We start from the raw sequence: 16485 nt of genomic DNA on the forward strand, positions 1-16485 counted from the left end.
ACCACTGGCCCATATAACGGCAGCAAATATGAAGAAGTTCCTGTGGGAATACATTATTTGTCGTTTTGGCCTCTGCCAAACATTGGTCAGCGACAACGGTACTCAGTTCGCTGACAAACACCTCCAGGAATGGTTGTCTGAGCTACAAATCAAACAGGTGTTCACGTCGGTTGCCCACCCACAAGCCAATGGGCAAGTGGAGCGAGCCAATCACAGCATCAAAGAAGGCATCAAAGCCAGGCTGGGAACCAAATGAACAGGATGGGTTGACGAGTTACCTCATGTACTGTGGGCGCATCGCACCAGTAAGAAAACTAGCAACTCGGAAACACCATTCAGCCTAACATATGGCACGGAAGCAATGATTCCCGCCGAAATTGGCCTCCCATCCGCAAGAATCCTCTTGATGGAAGACAACAAAAAAGAGCTCAGATTGAACTTAGACCTCCTGGAGGAAAGACGCGAGCTGGCAGCTATACGCGAAAGTAAATACAAGAGCCAGCTCCAGAAATACTACGATGCACGGGTAAAAATTTGTGCATTCCACAAAGGGACTATGCTTTCCGGAATAATGAAGCATCAAATACTGAGTTACCAGGAAAGTTAGGTCCCACATGGGAAGGCCCTTACCAAATTGATGAAGTGTTGGGAAAGGCGCATACAAACTGAAAAAATTAGATGGCACACCTATTCCCAGGACTTGGAATGTCGCACAATTGCGAAGGTGCTACATCTAAGCTATGTAATTCTCTTTTAGGCCTACGTGCCTCTACACTTGCCTGCGTGCCTTGTTAATTTTGGTCTGCATACCAAATTTTGTTTCGAATGAACAATTAATGCAGATACAGTTATGCATGGTTACCCGCTTTTTAAATTTTTAGAATATTAATTCCTGTACGGATAGGCCTGCGTGCCAATACTTATCCTAACCCTATATTCCGGATACATGACAGATTTAGCTCACGCACATTTATATTGTCACACAAAACAAAATGTAAAATCCAAAGTCATATATACAACCGAAAAAGGGATTACAGGAATATGTATACAAAAAAAAGAGGGGTACAAGGCGTATATACTATTCTTAACGAAGATAGTCGCGGAGTTGCTGAACACCGTTCACCGCTTCAGCAAAACCTTCAATAACATCTTGGATGGGGAAGTGCAAGTTATCAAAAGCATCCATCTGAACATCGTACTTCCCGTCCACATCCACCCCGTGAAGATCAAAAGCTTCAGCGGACCGACTTTCCTGGGCAAAAGCTATCCCCTCCCGGAAACCTGCCTTGCGCCCCGACTCACTTGATGCGTACAAAAGGTCAGCAATGCAGTTTCCTAATTCGTCTCCTTAATGAATACGGGAGATAACCTATGGAAGCAATTGAAGAATCAGCAAAGGAAGTCACAAGACATGATAAAGACGGAGAAACCATTACCTTGGGAAACCCTTCCCGCATCAACCAGGCACGGTCGGAGGAAGCCTCCTCGGCACTTAGCTTCAACGCACCCTGCTCACCAACATACTTAGTGTTTTCCTTCATCAAATCTTCAATTAATTGGTCCCTCTCAACAGCGACAGCGCGAAGATTATTGATAACTTCCTCCTAAGAGGCTAGGAGAGCTTCGATATCACTCTTGGCTCCTTCCGCCTTAGCTAGCTCAGCTTCCCATGTCCGGGTCAGAGCGCGTGCGGCTTCGAGTGCAGGATTTTGTCGCCAACACGCCTCTTCCCAATCCCTGGCAGCAGCAGTTTTCCGTTCCCTCTCTTGTTCAAGAGCCCGTTCAGAATCTCTCAAATGCGATTTCGAGGTGTTAGCCTCTATCCGGTATTTTTCCTTCTCAGCCCAGAGCTCTTCCAACACATTCTCCTGAGAACCCCAGTTCCGCCCCATGAAGTTCTAGTCCCGGTATAACTCCTTGGTTGTAGAAACCAGGTTGGCCAAATGATATATATACGAATTGCCAACAGTTACCCGGGACCAGTTCCGCTGGTACGCGCGTTCCGCAAGAGGCACGCCCTCATGAAGGAAATCAAAACACACATCCTCGTCAGAAAACCGCGAGGAAGGGCTCAGATTCCATTCATGGATGTACCGAGTAACACCACCCGGGGTAACGCGGGCCCCCTCTTCTCTCTTAGATTCATGAGGAGGCGGAGAGGGTACTACCGCCCGCTCAGCAGGTTCCTCATGGGCAAGAGGCAAAGGTGGTGACTCCAACCCTTGGACTCTAGCGGAGGTTGAATCCTCCTTATTCTGCTCCTTACCCGCAGCAGACCGTGGACCAGAGTCACCTTTAGAAGGGGGAGAGTCCAAGAGAATGACATGGTCTGCACAAGAATAAACAACCAAATAAGCAACTGAACAACAAGCACGGGTCCATAAGTATATGGGTTACCTTTGGCACGGGCCGCAACGCGGTCACTAAGGCGAACCCACCCTCTTCGCCTTCGGGGGAGAGAGAGGAGGAAGATCCATTCCCTGTTTTCCACTAACCACCTTTAACGGAATGTGGCTGGGCGACGTTTCCTTCCTCTTGCGACCGAAAGCTGCATCATAAAAGATGTTAACTGGCAAGAATACATATGGAACAATTAGTGGCTAAACCAAAATTCAGTTACCTGTCGCGAACATACCCTCCGAGACCACAGGTTTCAGACGGGTTTGCCCAGGAAACAAAAAACTATCCTTGGTCTTGTCAAGGATGGGGAGCTCCTCCTTGACACGGGCAGCAATGTGCAAGACACCAGGCACACCCGCCACAAGAAAAAACAAGAGGAGACCTTCAGCTGCGTAACAAACCAAAATTAGAAACTAGAATAAACTCAAAGAGTGCAATAAGACTACTTACATCCATCCGGCTTCCGGAAATACGACACATAGTCCGGATAGGGCCACAGGCGGCTCATCCCATCTCTCACAAAAACAGATTCAGGGATGGGACGCATAGGAGTGGGAGTATGGGTCAATTGCTGATACCAGCCATGTCCCTCCGGATGCTCAACAACCGGCAAGACAAGTGAAGGTTGATCCGCCGGATGCCAATACATAAGCGACGGGATCATGTTATCCCGTATCCAGAAAAATTTCATGGCCCAATGTGGGTCCAGGAGAGGGGTGTCCACAGAAATAGCCTTCTGTTCAGTCGGAAGACAAATGTAGCGGCCTCCTCTACCACGTAGGCAGTAGAACATGCCGAACTTGTCAACTGTAGGCACAATGCCATGCGCTCGGCAGCAAAACTCAAAGTGGCTCATGCGCATCACCGCCGAAGCATGAAGTTGGGAAATATATATCATATGCCCAGTTATCAGCTTACCTAGAAACCGGGTAATCGGAAATCGGAGATTCCCGGAGCTGAAAAACACGGCCATTTTCCCAACCGGAGGCTGGCTCGTCGTAGAACTAGGCGCCGGAAATTCAGGCTTAAGCATTGACGACGTCTTGAAAAGATTTGACGGGAAACATTAAATGCATTAAATGATGCGAAACAGCTGTCCATCAGTTAGATCGTGCCACGTCAGGCGGGAAAACAAAGAGTCGAAATTTAAAATCCCTAGATGCAGCGCGAATATTTCTGCACGTGAGAGACCTGTCACATCTGTCAAATCTCAGATATAGTCGATGAACTACTAGTTCCATAGCGAGCAGAATCTGAAATGCTTTGGTTGACACGTCAGGCATTATTGGAATGCAAGTTGCAAAAAAAAACAAACAAAAGGAAAAATATAGAAGACAAGTTACAATCGTCAGCGGAAGGACCACCAACAAGGTGCCCACCCGCGGTTGGGACGACCCATCAGACAAGGTCGGAATATAAAGATAAGCTCAACACAATAAAGGAAAAAGACAGCTTCATTTTATTTACAAAACTTTACAAGGAGAAAAGAAATACAACAATGTTATAACCTATCCCTAATCTTCCTCGGGGGCCTCCTTGCCTTCGGCTTTAGCGATCAACCGGTTCACGTGAAGACGTAGCTCCCCAACCGCGGTAGGCTCGCGACGGTTCTCCTCAATATACTTCAGGATGTCAAAGCGCAAATTATCAAAAACATTCATCTGTGCTTCATATTCTCTTTGACAATCCTGGTCGTGAAGCTCAAACTTCGAGGACGGGCGTCCCTCACGAGCCATGGAGTAACCCTCCGCAAATCCAGCCTGGCGACTTACCCGCGAAGAGCTGACCAGCAGATCAGCAAGGCAATCCCCAAGCTCAGGACTATCCTTGATAAGCCTGAAAATATGTTCCAAAGAAAGTCAGAATAATAATTTCATTGAGGGAAAATTAGAATATTTACCTTGGGAATGCCAAACTTGAGGAGCCAGCGCCGCTCATCCGAGGTATTAGTGAAGGCCACCTTCAGCTCTTCCTTCTCCTTGGAGACGGAAGCAAGGAGATCATCCTTCATCTTCACCTCCGCCGCAAGCCTCCGGACATCCTCGTCCCGGGCAACAGCAAACTTGACTTGAGCGGCAATCCGCTCCTCCAAACGCTTGTTTTTCTCCTGGGCTTCCAGGAGAGCAGCTTCAGCTTTCCTGGCTTCCGCCAGGGCAGCATCCCTCGCCGCTTCAGCATCGTTCATGAGCTGAATGGTGCGCTCAAGGTTCCCTTGACCAAACACCCAGCCCTTAAGTACCTCACGGCTAGTCGACAGCACGTTAGCCAAATGACAGCTAAGTGATTGAGCCAGGCTAGCCTGAGTCTGGGAGTGTATCCTGTTACACTCAGAGTGAGGGAGGCAGTGCTCAAAGAACTGTTGGTACACACGCGGACCAGTAAAAAGCGCGTCCGGGCCAAGGTTCCATAGCGTACAGTTACCTGTGGGCTGGCGCACAAAAGCCCGGCTCTTGACCCGGTCCTGAAGCCGAGTCAGCTTGATCTTCTTCGGGGGTGGTTCCTCACCCCCAACTTTGGAAGCCTCCCCACCGGCGGGATCATCGGCGTTCCTGGGTGCCTCACCACCAGCGGGATCATCAACACCCCTAGATGCCTCCCCACCGGCGGGATCATCGGCAGTCTTGATAGTATCCATGTCAGCGGGATCCTCATCCACATCAACCTCCCCACCAGTGGGTTCATCGGCGTCGGAATCCTGGTTCAAGCCGGATACACCGGCCATTTCAGCCCTCTTCTTGCGGCGGGCAATATCTGCAATAGTACGCAACAAGCCAGCGTAAATACTCTCTAGAGTACCAGGCGGGGAACCCTCACTAGTCGAATCCTCACTAGAGGATTCATCACTAGAAGAAAGGACTATTGTCCCGTCCGGGCGCATAACACTAAGAGGTTGAGGGTTAAGAATATACACACCTTGAGCCACCGCGGAATCAGTGACCATCGGCTCTATGCGACCGCGGGTGGGAAAAAGGAAATTACCCTTGAAGTGATCAAGAATGGGCCCTTGATACATCTCTAAGGGCATCTGAAACATATTCCCCGCGACAGTAGGGATTAGAACCTCTAACAAAGAACACTCCCCTGCAAGGAAAGAAAGCAGACATAAGAGAAGTATAGAAAACGCCAACAGATGTAATGAGAACACTTACGATCGTCTTCACGAGAAAAGCATGGCTGCTCCGCAGGGAATGGCCAGAGGCGGCTCATCCCCAGCTGAACCAACGCAGACTCAGGAATCAGGCCCATAGGGGTAGGAGTCCGCGTCAATTGCTGAAACAACTCCTCACCCTCAGTGTTGGCAGCAGGAAGGGAGAACTTAGAGGTTAGCAAGCGGCGGGTCATGGCCAGTGGAATAACATCCGTGTTGATCCACAAAAATTTGTTTTTCCACTCGTGAGCACTCCTCGGAGACTCAGTACCTATCGCCCTTCCCTGGACGGCGAAGCTAAACCAGCTGCCGCGGGTCTGAACCTTATAGATCGCAAGAAAGCGATATATGGTAGGCTTTATTTCCATAGCCCTGCAGCAAAACTCGAAATGTCGGAGCCTCATTACCCCGAACGGGTGCAACTGGGAGACATGAATCACAGTTGCAACCAAGAAATCACCAAAAAACGTGGTGATAGGCAACCGGAAGTTACCTGTGGTGAAGGATTCACCATACAAGGCAATTTTTCCGGTAGGTGGCTGATCGGCAATGGAACCCGAAGAAGGGAGCTCCGACCCCCACTCCGGCGCTAACCCATACAGGTTAACGATATCCTCAAAGTCGGCGACCCTCCAGTTTATGCAAATATTCTCTACAAGCCCCTTAGAGGAGTCTTTCTTGCTTTCTCGACCTCTCTTCGTACCCTTTTTACTACCGGCCATGGTTAATCGAAACGATAAGTCATAATGAAGATGAAGAGAGAAGAAGATTAAGAGAAATTTTTGCAAGTAGTTTCAGAAAGTGGAACGTCTCCCCCTATATATACACACTGCAATTAATGCGAAGAAAGAGGGGTCCAGCTCACGTACTGAAACCATCCAATGACAAAGCGACACGTTAGGCGGGAATTGAACAAAATAATTTTGAATCAACCGCCTAAAAAACTTGTATAGCAACCTCGAGCACCACTCCTGACACGACTCAGACAGGAGACATCACATCGCAGACACTTAAATAGTACCCTAGTTCAAAAGCAACAGGAATACTAAAGAACTAGTAGTTGCAACCCGCGACAAAAGAAAGAAGTCCATAATTCCACTCGCGACATCGACTCTCGAAAGGAACAATGGACTGGGGGGACTTATAGAGGGAGGGTAGCAAAGCTACCCACGGATCCCTTATCCGACCCGCAGATCGTCAAAGACATCCGAGTCCCACGGATCCACCAACCAACCCGCGGATCGCCAAAAGACATCCGCACAAGGAATAAGTGGACTGGCAAGGCCATCTACAATCCAGCACACTTCGTGGAACTCCATCATAACCCGCGAATGGTCACACGAGCATCCGTGGAAGGAACCCACAAACAAACTCAAGGGACTCATCACACGTATGATCCCCCATGTGATATGGAAGAGCAGTTGTAAAGAACTACTTCTAGAAGATCCTCTCAAAACCTCCTGATAGCGACATCGGCCAATGGAAAGAAGACACCTGGACACGTAATGGCCATCCCACAACGTGCACAAATAATGGCTACACCATAAACGGGTCCAGGCTGTCACATTCAATAAACGCCCGACACGTGTCCGTTCAGGTAGAGAGGGAATAACTGGATAGTGACAACTCCACCAATCACCTTCCCTCCCCCTTCGGCTATAAACACGAAGACCATCTCTTCAAGGTATTCATTCACACTCTCAAGCCTTAAGCAAACTTTACTTTATTCCGATCAAAGTACGGTATTTATTCTCACGCCGGAGGTGGTTACGGGAAGAACCCCCACTCTGTACTTCCCGTAACGAGACTCAACGGTGTTCTGTTTTGCAGGCATCAGGTTGGATATGCTCTCATCATTTCAGTATACTCACATCTGGAGAATACCCGATTGGACTACCCGGTTCGACCTAGTGTTTCTTCAGCATTCAATAATACTCATGGAAGGTTTAAGTTGCCGTAAATACTATTTTGTTCGGCTGAAATGTGTCAATTCTCAATATTTTGTTTCATGACAAGATTCTGGATATTTAGGCAAACTTATTGGTTATTGATATAGGCGAGAAATTGACGGGTTTTGCATTTATTAGTATTTCTAATTGTTATGTGTTAATACAGATTGATTATGAGACAAATAAGTTGGGAATACTTACATAATGCAGTTGAGGCTGAAAGTAAATATACCATGCTATACTCTTGTTCAATTGTATTTGAAACTTTGTTAATCAACTAGTGTTATAATTCCGATATAACCTAATTGAGTGTTTAGAACCATCTTGATTGATCCTAGCATATTTTAAAGTATAAAGTCTTAGATTTTAATTATTAGTCTCTATGATAACAAATGATGATGATTTATATAAAACGAAGTTGGATTTTAAGTATATGGAAATGTTGTAATCAAGAGTTTTTACATGTAAAATGTCTCATCAATCATCAATAAACTAGTGTAGTAAGTGGATGTGAAGTGGCAAAGTGGCTTCTTAGGAAATTGCTTTCTTTTAACTAGTGGGTAGGTTTGATGACGTGGCAGGACGAAGACAACGGCACACTACATGAAATAATCCAAATCATATCAAGTATAAATACTCAACCCTACTAAGGTTTGATTCCATAACCTCATATACAATGCTCTTTCTCTGTTCAGCACCTTAATGTTGTCAACTGATACTCTTATCGCGTGCTTATGGTGACGAACCGTATCACATGTATATAGTGGTAAACCCAACCTTGTAATGTCACAGCATGTATATGTCATGACAATTTGGGTTATTAATGGGACTAACATTCAGTAATCAAAAATCAGAACACACGCCCTCGTCCTCTGTGTGACTCATTACTCACTCATCATTGTGTCCGCAGACATACCAGTGTGTATCCGGTGTACCATTTACATCTTATAAGATGTTAAAGTTACCCAAAACCCAATTTAAAATGTCAAATACTTAAAAGGTGTCTTTCTGACTCTGATTTCTAACTTCAATGTGCTATTGTAACATAATATTCGATCAAAAGGCTTCATGTTGAACCGATTAACTTATTTTCGGTTGTAAGGTCTAGTCGGTTTAATCGTTTACAAGCACCCAAAAAACTCGTTCACCATGACACAACATTTCAAAAGCTTGACGTTCTTCATAAAGCATATATTAATTTTTCAAAACAACCACAAAAACAAACGCTGACAAATCATACGCTAACGCGAGGTCAAAAGTTGGAATCCGTATACAAAGAACACACATCAGACAAACAAGCCCATAAATCTCCTCTTTTCCAACACGCAGTTCATATATGATATAACATCTTAAAAACCCGCCCATCCCGCAGGTTGAGAACTCGACCGACTTTCTTTCTTTTTGGAGTCATCGAAACCCTGAGGTGGACTCAAATGCACATTTACCTGAGAGCCGGGAGTAGGAACCGCTGTAAAGCTTTCTGCTTCAAAACCCCAACTGGTGGCTGCTGCCGCCACTTCAACAGGTGGCTTGTTGTTCTGGTGGCCATTTCTGGTTCTAACAGATTTAGGGTTGGTAGTTGTTACAGGTGGAGCCTCAGGAAACGCCTGCCATGAGTTTGGCTCAGACTTTGGAGGTGTATCATCAAACAGTCCCTTTTCATCAAACAAACATTAATCAAGAACATATACTGATTGAACAACACAGTATAAAGTTATTTGAATTATGTAAATATTAATTTGTTAAATATATGATTACAGAAACTACATTAAAAGGTATTAAAATTTAAATTACAGCTGCCGTCCTTTATGTTTCGGGTTTATATGCTGTTCGTGCCTGGCTTCAAAAGTAGGTCATGTGTTGTAGCGGTTTTTTGTTGTTTTAAAAGTTCTGTTATCTGGGCTATTAGATGGACCAATGTACCCTTTTCTAACTGACTTGTTAAAAGTTCACGTGTAGGTATTTTTTGTTTTTATTTATTTATTTATTTTCAAGTGGGTCCCACCAATCTTTTGTTTTCATATTAAATGGAGGGGCAATTTTGTCATTTAAAATTAATTTACCAAAACTTTTTAAGAAGTTTACCTGCTGAAAGGGAGACTGGTTTTGAGTTACAGGAGATGACTGGATTTTGGTGGCGGTTTTCTTTGTTGATGGGGTTGTAGAAGCAAGAGTTTGCTTCAAATCATGAAGCTCTTGTCTCTGTGAGCGACAAATAGCAGATAACTTTTCATATTTGGAACTTAACTCACTTTTCTCCATATTAACCTGCTTCAACTGTCCCTTCAATCTTTCCACCTCAGACTCTAACTGTTCCTCTTTGCCAGAGTCAACATTACTCCTAGAGTTGACTTTATTAGTATCAAACTCAGTTGCAAAGGCATTTGTACCATCCTGAAAAAAGTTCATTTCAAAGTCCTTTGAAGGGCCCGATTTGCCCAGGGCGGGCTTTTGTGAAGGACTATTTTTGTGCATAGAAAATCGCCTTTCAGGGAGACTTGGCTCTTCATCAAATGTAACTTTACCAAGATCTTCAGCAACAGCTGATTCCTTGCCATGCTGAGTTGACCAGAAAGCACCTATGGGCCCACCACTTCCCGCTGGTTGAGGTGTGGTCCGTGCTGACTCAGCAGTGATTGGAGGTGGTGGTGGACTTCTACGAGGCATTGGACTAGATTTGTTTGCAGACTTTGGAAGACCTATTAATCCACCTGCACCAGTAATATTAAATTGATTATCATAACAAAATCCTAATTCTTGAGATTAGGTAATAGTTTTGTGTTTTCGACCCGTTGACCATTGAACGGGTTGTATTATTGTGTATTATCTCAAACGGGCCAAATCAAGATAAAAGAACAGCTAAAAGTCAGGGAAAAGATTAAATTTGATGCATACAACCACATAAATCGTTTTACTCAAAGAACTAGATTAACATTGTAATTACATTTGTGAGTCAACCAGCCTACCTGCCCTGCTAAGCTTGTAAACGAGCACGAACGAAGCATGCTCGTGTTCGTTTAGCTTAATTGAACAAATGATCAAGAACACGAACAATTAAACGAACGAAGCGTTCTTGTTCGTGTCTGTTCGTTAAGAAAATGAATACGCTCGTTCGTTAACAGCAAAATGAACCGCACGAACAAGAACGAAGCATGTTTGTGATCATTCGTTTAACATAACTGAACAAAGGATTGAGCACGAACAATTAAACGAATGGGTTTTCTTGTTCGTGTTTGTTTGTGAAGAAAGTGAGTATGTGCGTTCTGTTAACAGTATAAACAAATGGTTCATGAGCGAACATAACTGAACATAAATTAACAAATATAACTGAGCTAAAACTAGCTAAAAGTAATGTGAAAAACAATGTGTTGGGCCTAAAAAGTTTTAAAACTAGACTTAATGGGCCAAAAATATCTTAAAAGAATATATTAACAAACATAAGCAGACAAACTTAAACATGAATGAACGCAAGCGAGCGGACATAAAAAATTAGATGAAATAACGTAAATGAACATTCATGAACATAAATGAGCGAACGAGGAATGTGTTCATGTTCGTTTGTTAACTAAATGAACAAAAACTTTTTGTTCAAGTTCGTCCAGTTATTGAATAAACAAACATTAACAAAATTCCCGCTGAATGTTTCACGGGCTACTGAACGTTCAGTTCGTTTAAAGACCTACCCCTGCTTTGACCAATACTAAAAAGCGGGTTGTTTAACCTGAACCTGTTATGAACCCCCTCTACTTTAAATGATATTAAAATAAAAAACTTAATAGCAAATAGCAGATACTCAAATTAAGCTAGATATACCTATTTTGGGGTTAAACAAATGTTATCTGGGCATCTGGCAATTCTTTGTGAATTGAGATTTAAAGTTTGAACTACTCTAATAAATAAGCCAGAGTTTTAATACGAATAAATCAAGCGTTCATGTCAATAAATGCACAATGCATTATGGTCAAAGTCAAACCACAATCAAGAAAGAATTCAATAAAATTTGGCGTCTTACCTTCAGTCATGTCAGTTTGAAGCATTTCAGGTGGTCTATCTGGCAACGACTTTTGTAATCCATCAGGTAGCAGACCATTAACACGAAACCACACCTGCATCAATCAAACAAAGTAGAATCAGTGATCATGGACATTTTATGTTCCATGAACATGTTCAATCTATAACTAACCTAAATTCATGGAGATGAATGTCCAATCAAGCAAAGCTCTTGCCTGCGTGATGTCTGGTCTGGAATCTGGTGAAGATTGCAGCATGTCCCTAATTAAATCTGTAATGGATGAGCCGTACTTTGGTTGTTCTGGAATCCGATAGTTTCCGTTTAAAACTTGAAGCTTCGATTCACCATCAAATGCAGACTTGAAATAACATATGCGAAATAGAAGACACCCGAGCGCCTGCATTAAATGAAGTTCCACGTCACTCAGCATGTTTGTTATCAACCCAAGCACATTTTACATAAAGACCAATAAACTTACCCAAATATCAACTTTCTCGCTTATAACTTCCCTAAGAAACAAGTCCCACATCTGAATCAAGAAGAAAAGTTAGAAATGACGAAAAAAAGCTCTGATTATTAATTACCATATGAAGCAAACAAGTCATTTATTAAACCTCAGGTGATCTATAGGCAGGGGTTGTGTGCTTCCGTATATTGTCTTCTTCAAGGCCCATTTCTTCTGGCCTCTCGAAACGTTTATGATTTGTTGAAGTACTACCAAAATCACATAACTTCCATAAACCATCAGGTCCAAGCAAAAGATTCTCTGCCTTTAAGTCACTACATTTGCAAATTCAAAATTGATTACTAAGCCATAAAGGCACAAATTGCAATATATGTAGTGATTTACCGGTGAGCAATGGGTGGTGACTGACAATGCATAGCAAAAACTGCATTACAGATATCCCTAAACATTAAAAGTATCTGTTTTTCCTCAAAGAAGCCAGCACCTCTGCTCTCAAGAACACTAACCAGAGACTTATCACAATACTCCATTACAAGGAGTGCTTCCTTTGTTCTCCCCATATCAAAAATAGAATGTGCACATAGCATAACAACATTCGGGTGTCCTTGAAGTGATTTCATCACAGATATTTCTTTCATCACTAATTCTAAAGATTCTTCATCATTACATATCATGTGTTTCAGTGCATACTGCTTTGAACCATTTAGAGCATCTTGAGCCAGGTAAACACACGAGAACCCGCCCTCGGCGATGACGTGGCGAACATGGATTTTCAGATTTCCAATGTCGATCACGCGACCTTCGAGTCCTGATTTCTCCTTAGGCATGAATTGCTTAATTCTCCACATATTTGGCAGCTAATGAAGAATCTGCGTAAAGTTGAAAATCAAGAATCATAAGCATTTGAGGTTAATATAGAGTTCACAATGCAAGGTGTGTAAAAAGATATCATAGAAGTTACAGTTTGTACTATAAAAAAATCTCAAAATCAGCTCATGAAAGGTGTAAAATTTAAACTATTAAGCTGCAAAGTAGTGGTTGAAAAACTCAAAATAAAACTATATTTTCAGCTTATGTTCAACAACACGTAACTTAAAAGCTTAAACTTGTAGATCATATTACTGTATAAGAAGACTAATTTGTGTTAAAAGCAAGGATCAAAAGCATTTGGTGTTTAAAAAGAGTTTATCATAATGCAGTAATGTGTGAGAGGATATCAAAGAAGTTGTAAAAACAAAACTGGAAATCAGCTCATAAAATGCGTAACACTTAAATGATTAAGCAATCAGCTCATAATGAAACTACATTGAGCTTAAGTTTGAATAAACTTATACTCTCAAATAAAAAGAAGACCAATCAAAACAAAGTGACATCACATGGTCAACTTTAAATCTTCATTGTTGCGTTACATGCTGCCCTAATTTATTATATATATATATATATAGTGTTCTGATTTGATTTCATAAGTCCAGCAGTAATTAGATCTATCTTGGACAAATTTCACATCAGCAAAACCCTACGTCTAAAATAAAATGAATAACCAAGTCAAATTATAAGACTAGGATTGAAACCTGACGAGAGACGATTGTTGTTGTATGAAGTGAAGATCGGGAGATCAAAAGAAAAGGTGTGGGGATGATTATTTTGGAACTGGATGATTTAGATCTGGATTAGACTTAGGAACAAGTTGAAATTGACATTTCAGAATATTATTATGTCCCCGTGTTACCTCAACTATTTACCCTTTACATATATCTTTTACCATCAAGTCTTATATGTATTTGTATTAGATTTTTTGTTTTTTTTTTTTTGTTTTTGGTCTTCTGTAAATGTGATTCTGTGGTTTTTTTTATCTAATTAGTATGTGCATAATGATGTCACTTCATAGTTTATAGCATATAAAATATTATGTCTCAAAAGATGCATCATTATTCACATGATGAACTCATCAAGTTGAAACTTGAATGTAAATGTTTGTGTGTTTATTTTATAACATGGATTGATAGGATTGGTTCATAATTGTTAGAGAATGGGGCTTGTTTTTCATCAAAATGGTGAAATAAACAGTGAAATAAAGTGATTGGTCATGTATACTTGTGTTAATTTCAACTTTGTTTTGATTGGTTCATGTTTGGGTCGGCTTTCAGGTTTAACAAAATTGAAAAAAATATAAACCATCAAAGAATGTTAAAACCCAAAGTGAAAGTTACACTAATCTTGACTGATAATGGTCCACTTATAATTGTAATTTAAGAATCCAAAATCAAATTTGGTTAGAAGTTTCGAACGGCTAATCTGATTCGTTTAAGTGTGTCCTTCCTCTATCATTTGTTAGACAAAAAAAATGGTATTTTGATACTCTTATATATATCATCCTGGTTTTACATCAAATGATGTCTCAAGTAGGATGGTCATAACATGGTGTTATGTATATGATGGTTTGCATCAATTTGTGTTTTCAAGTTATTGGTTTATATATTGCAAATGTTGATAATTGTTAACTCGCTACTCTGATTGATTGTTGCAGAGGAAGCAATTTGGTAGATGATGTTAAATAAGCTAAAATTGATAGAGAAAATGGTTGGTGTCTCATGCTGGATTATTATTAGTGCCATTAGGATATACTTTAGGAGATGGAGTTGCTTTGGCATCTAATTTTGTTGATAGTAAGCTTCACTTTTCTTATATTAACTGAAACACATATTATCTGCATTGTGGCTGTAAAACTTTTTGGTGCAAATTTGTTGTTTTAACACTTCTTAATTTTCATGAATTCGTAATTTGAATTTCTTTGAAATATAATGAACCAAGTTCTTTCAATAATCTGTCAAGATTTAAATAACAATTGAATTGGTTCACAACTTAAAACAATAATAGCACATCCAAACATCATCCCTTACAGCCCAACTTTTACATTTGTCATGTATTTTTTATTCATTCAATATCACATAATTGAAACTTTAACATGGGGAGAAAGTTTGTTATATTTATATTATAGAAATTGAGTGTATTTTTTATTTTTTTCTAGGTGTAGTGCTAAGGGAAGAGATTATGGAAAATCAAAGATTAAGTATCCTAATTATGTTGAGACAAGCTCAAGACTCAAATGAGATAGTTTTGTATTTTACTTTTGCTTTTTTGTAATGGAGCAACGAATGATAGTTTGGATGTGAGTCTTGAAAGTAATGGCGTGACACTAAATAATGAAATTTGAGGAAGTTAATATTTATTTTGTTAACCTTATTTGATTATTTATTTTGAGGTTATGCATAGATTGAGCCGACCAATTTTGACCTTAAGGTCACCATAAGCAACATACATAGTATCATGATGAAAGCATATTATTTCTCTCATACATTGACTTTTTAGTTGCAGGAGTAATGCTTGAAGAAACTTTGTGGTCTAAATTGCCGGATGCCTTTGAAATACAACTCAATAATGGAGTGAGCAAGCAGATGCAGCTTAATCTTGTTTGATGTTTAGGGGTTTCATTAACTTGTGGATGTATTAAATTATTTGTGTAGTGACTTGGTGAACTATTTTTAAGATCTATTTTGGTTTGTTATAACAAAAAGTTTATTTTAAGATGTATTCTGATTGGTTATAATAAAAGTTTGGGCATTCTGTATAGTTATTAAGAGTTCTGATCAAACAGATACATTTCATTCAGCACGAAATTGTTTCAGAGGGGTAAGATAGTTATTTTGCACAGCTATTCAGAGGTCCAACCAAACAGACTTAACTGATTCAACACTTACTGGTTCAGAGTCTCTTAATCATTCAGACCTCTTACTGGTTCAACACTTAATGATTCAGCAGTTGTCAAACAGCCCCTTAATTGCGGTCTGTGTCCTTGTGGGCAGGAACCATGCACGTCTTTCCTTTTTAAAATGAGCACCTTGTATTATTGATTTTGTATTTTGTATAATACTACTAATTATTATTATTTTAGAATCAAATATGTTTTCGAAGAAAAATTAACACAATTTTACTGAAGCGGCTGATTTTTAACTTTTAAGTGACCATATGTCGCTTTTTAGAATCAAAGTATTTAACTAAAATAGATGTTATAATTCAACTTAATCATGTTTTCTCTTAGGTATATACGTATCTTCGGACTCCTTAAGTGTGAGACATCAACCACATGGTGATTTTGTTGGAAAAGCCAATATAATGTGGTTTTATTACCGTTTAAATAATTATGATTAGCCAAATAACTTAACTGGACTCGTAACATATATACGCTATTTGATGGACGTACCCATATATATATTAGGGTTTCCCTTAGATGTCACATAACAATTACAGAGAATTAAGAACACACACACCAATAACTTTCTCTCCAAGATCTCCATCAATCAGTGGCATCATAACGGAATCGAATCAGGATTCATCATGGCATCATTATCCTTCTCTATGATCTCGATTTCTACAAATAAGTTATCTAAAACTTGATATCACTCTTTCTTTTGTCATACAATCTACTGGTTGAGGAAACTAAAGTGGTTGT

The 16485-nt window shown here is 40.8% G+C and overlaps 1 protein-coding gene across 2 annotated transcripts; it reads right to left on the minus strand.

The window, feature by feature from the left end:
• Positions 1-8842: 8842 nt before the first annotated feature.
• LOC143610520 (uncharacterized) lies at positions 8843-12882 on the minus strand. 2 transcript variants are annotated; one of them, XM_077084983.1, is made up of 7 exons: positions 12360-12881; positions 12124-12289; positions 11988-12038; positions 11724-11906; positions 11510-11603; positions 9583-10196; positions 8843-9152 (listed from the first exon to the last, which is right to left on the minus strand). In XM_077084983.1, the coding sequence occupies exons 1-7, from the start codon at positions 12821-12823 to the stop codon at positions 8847-8849; spliced, it is 1878 nt and encodes a 625-aa protein (XP_076941098.1). In that variant the 5' UTR covers positions 12824-12881; the 3' UTR covers positions 8843-8846. The 2 variants fall into 2 exon arrangements, with proteins under 2 accessions (XP_076941098.1, XP_076941104.1); XM_077084989.1 differs by having other exon boundaries at positions 8970-9152; positions 9750-10196; positions 12360-12882.
• Positions 12883-16485: the final 3603 nt, after the last annotated feature.

Source organism: Bidens hawaiensis, unplaced genomic scaffold (genome assembly GCF_021521415.1).
Source record: "Bidens hawaiensis isolate Kalapana, Puna unplaced genomic scaffold, B.hawaiensis_p1.1 tig00002186_1, whole genome shotgun sequence".
NCBI classification, from domain to species: domain Eukaryota; kingdom Viridiplantae; phylum Streptophyta; class Magnoliopsida; order Asterales; family Asteraceae; genus Bidens; species Bidens hawaiensis.

Bases quoted from the DNA above. Each gene is read 5' to 3' on its own strand.
- LOC143610520 (XM_077084983.1), bottom strand. From the start codon at position 12,823: ATGTGGAGAATTAAGCAATTCATGCCTAAGGAGAAATCAGGACTCGAA. The intron at 12,290-12,359 runs GTAAATCACTAC...TTGCAAATGTAG, and splicing joins TCACCACCCATTGCTCACCG to TGACTTAAAGGCAGAGAATC. The intron at 11,604-11,723 runs GCAAGAGCTTTG...TGATTGATGCAG, and splicing joins CCAGACCAGACATCACGCAG to GTGTGGTTTCGTGTTAATGG.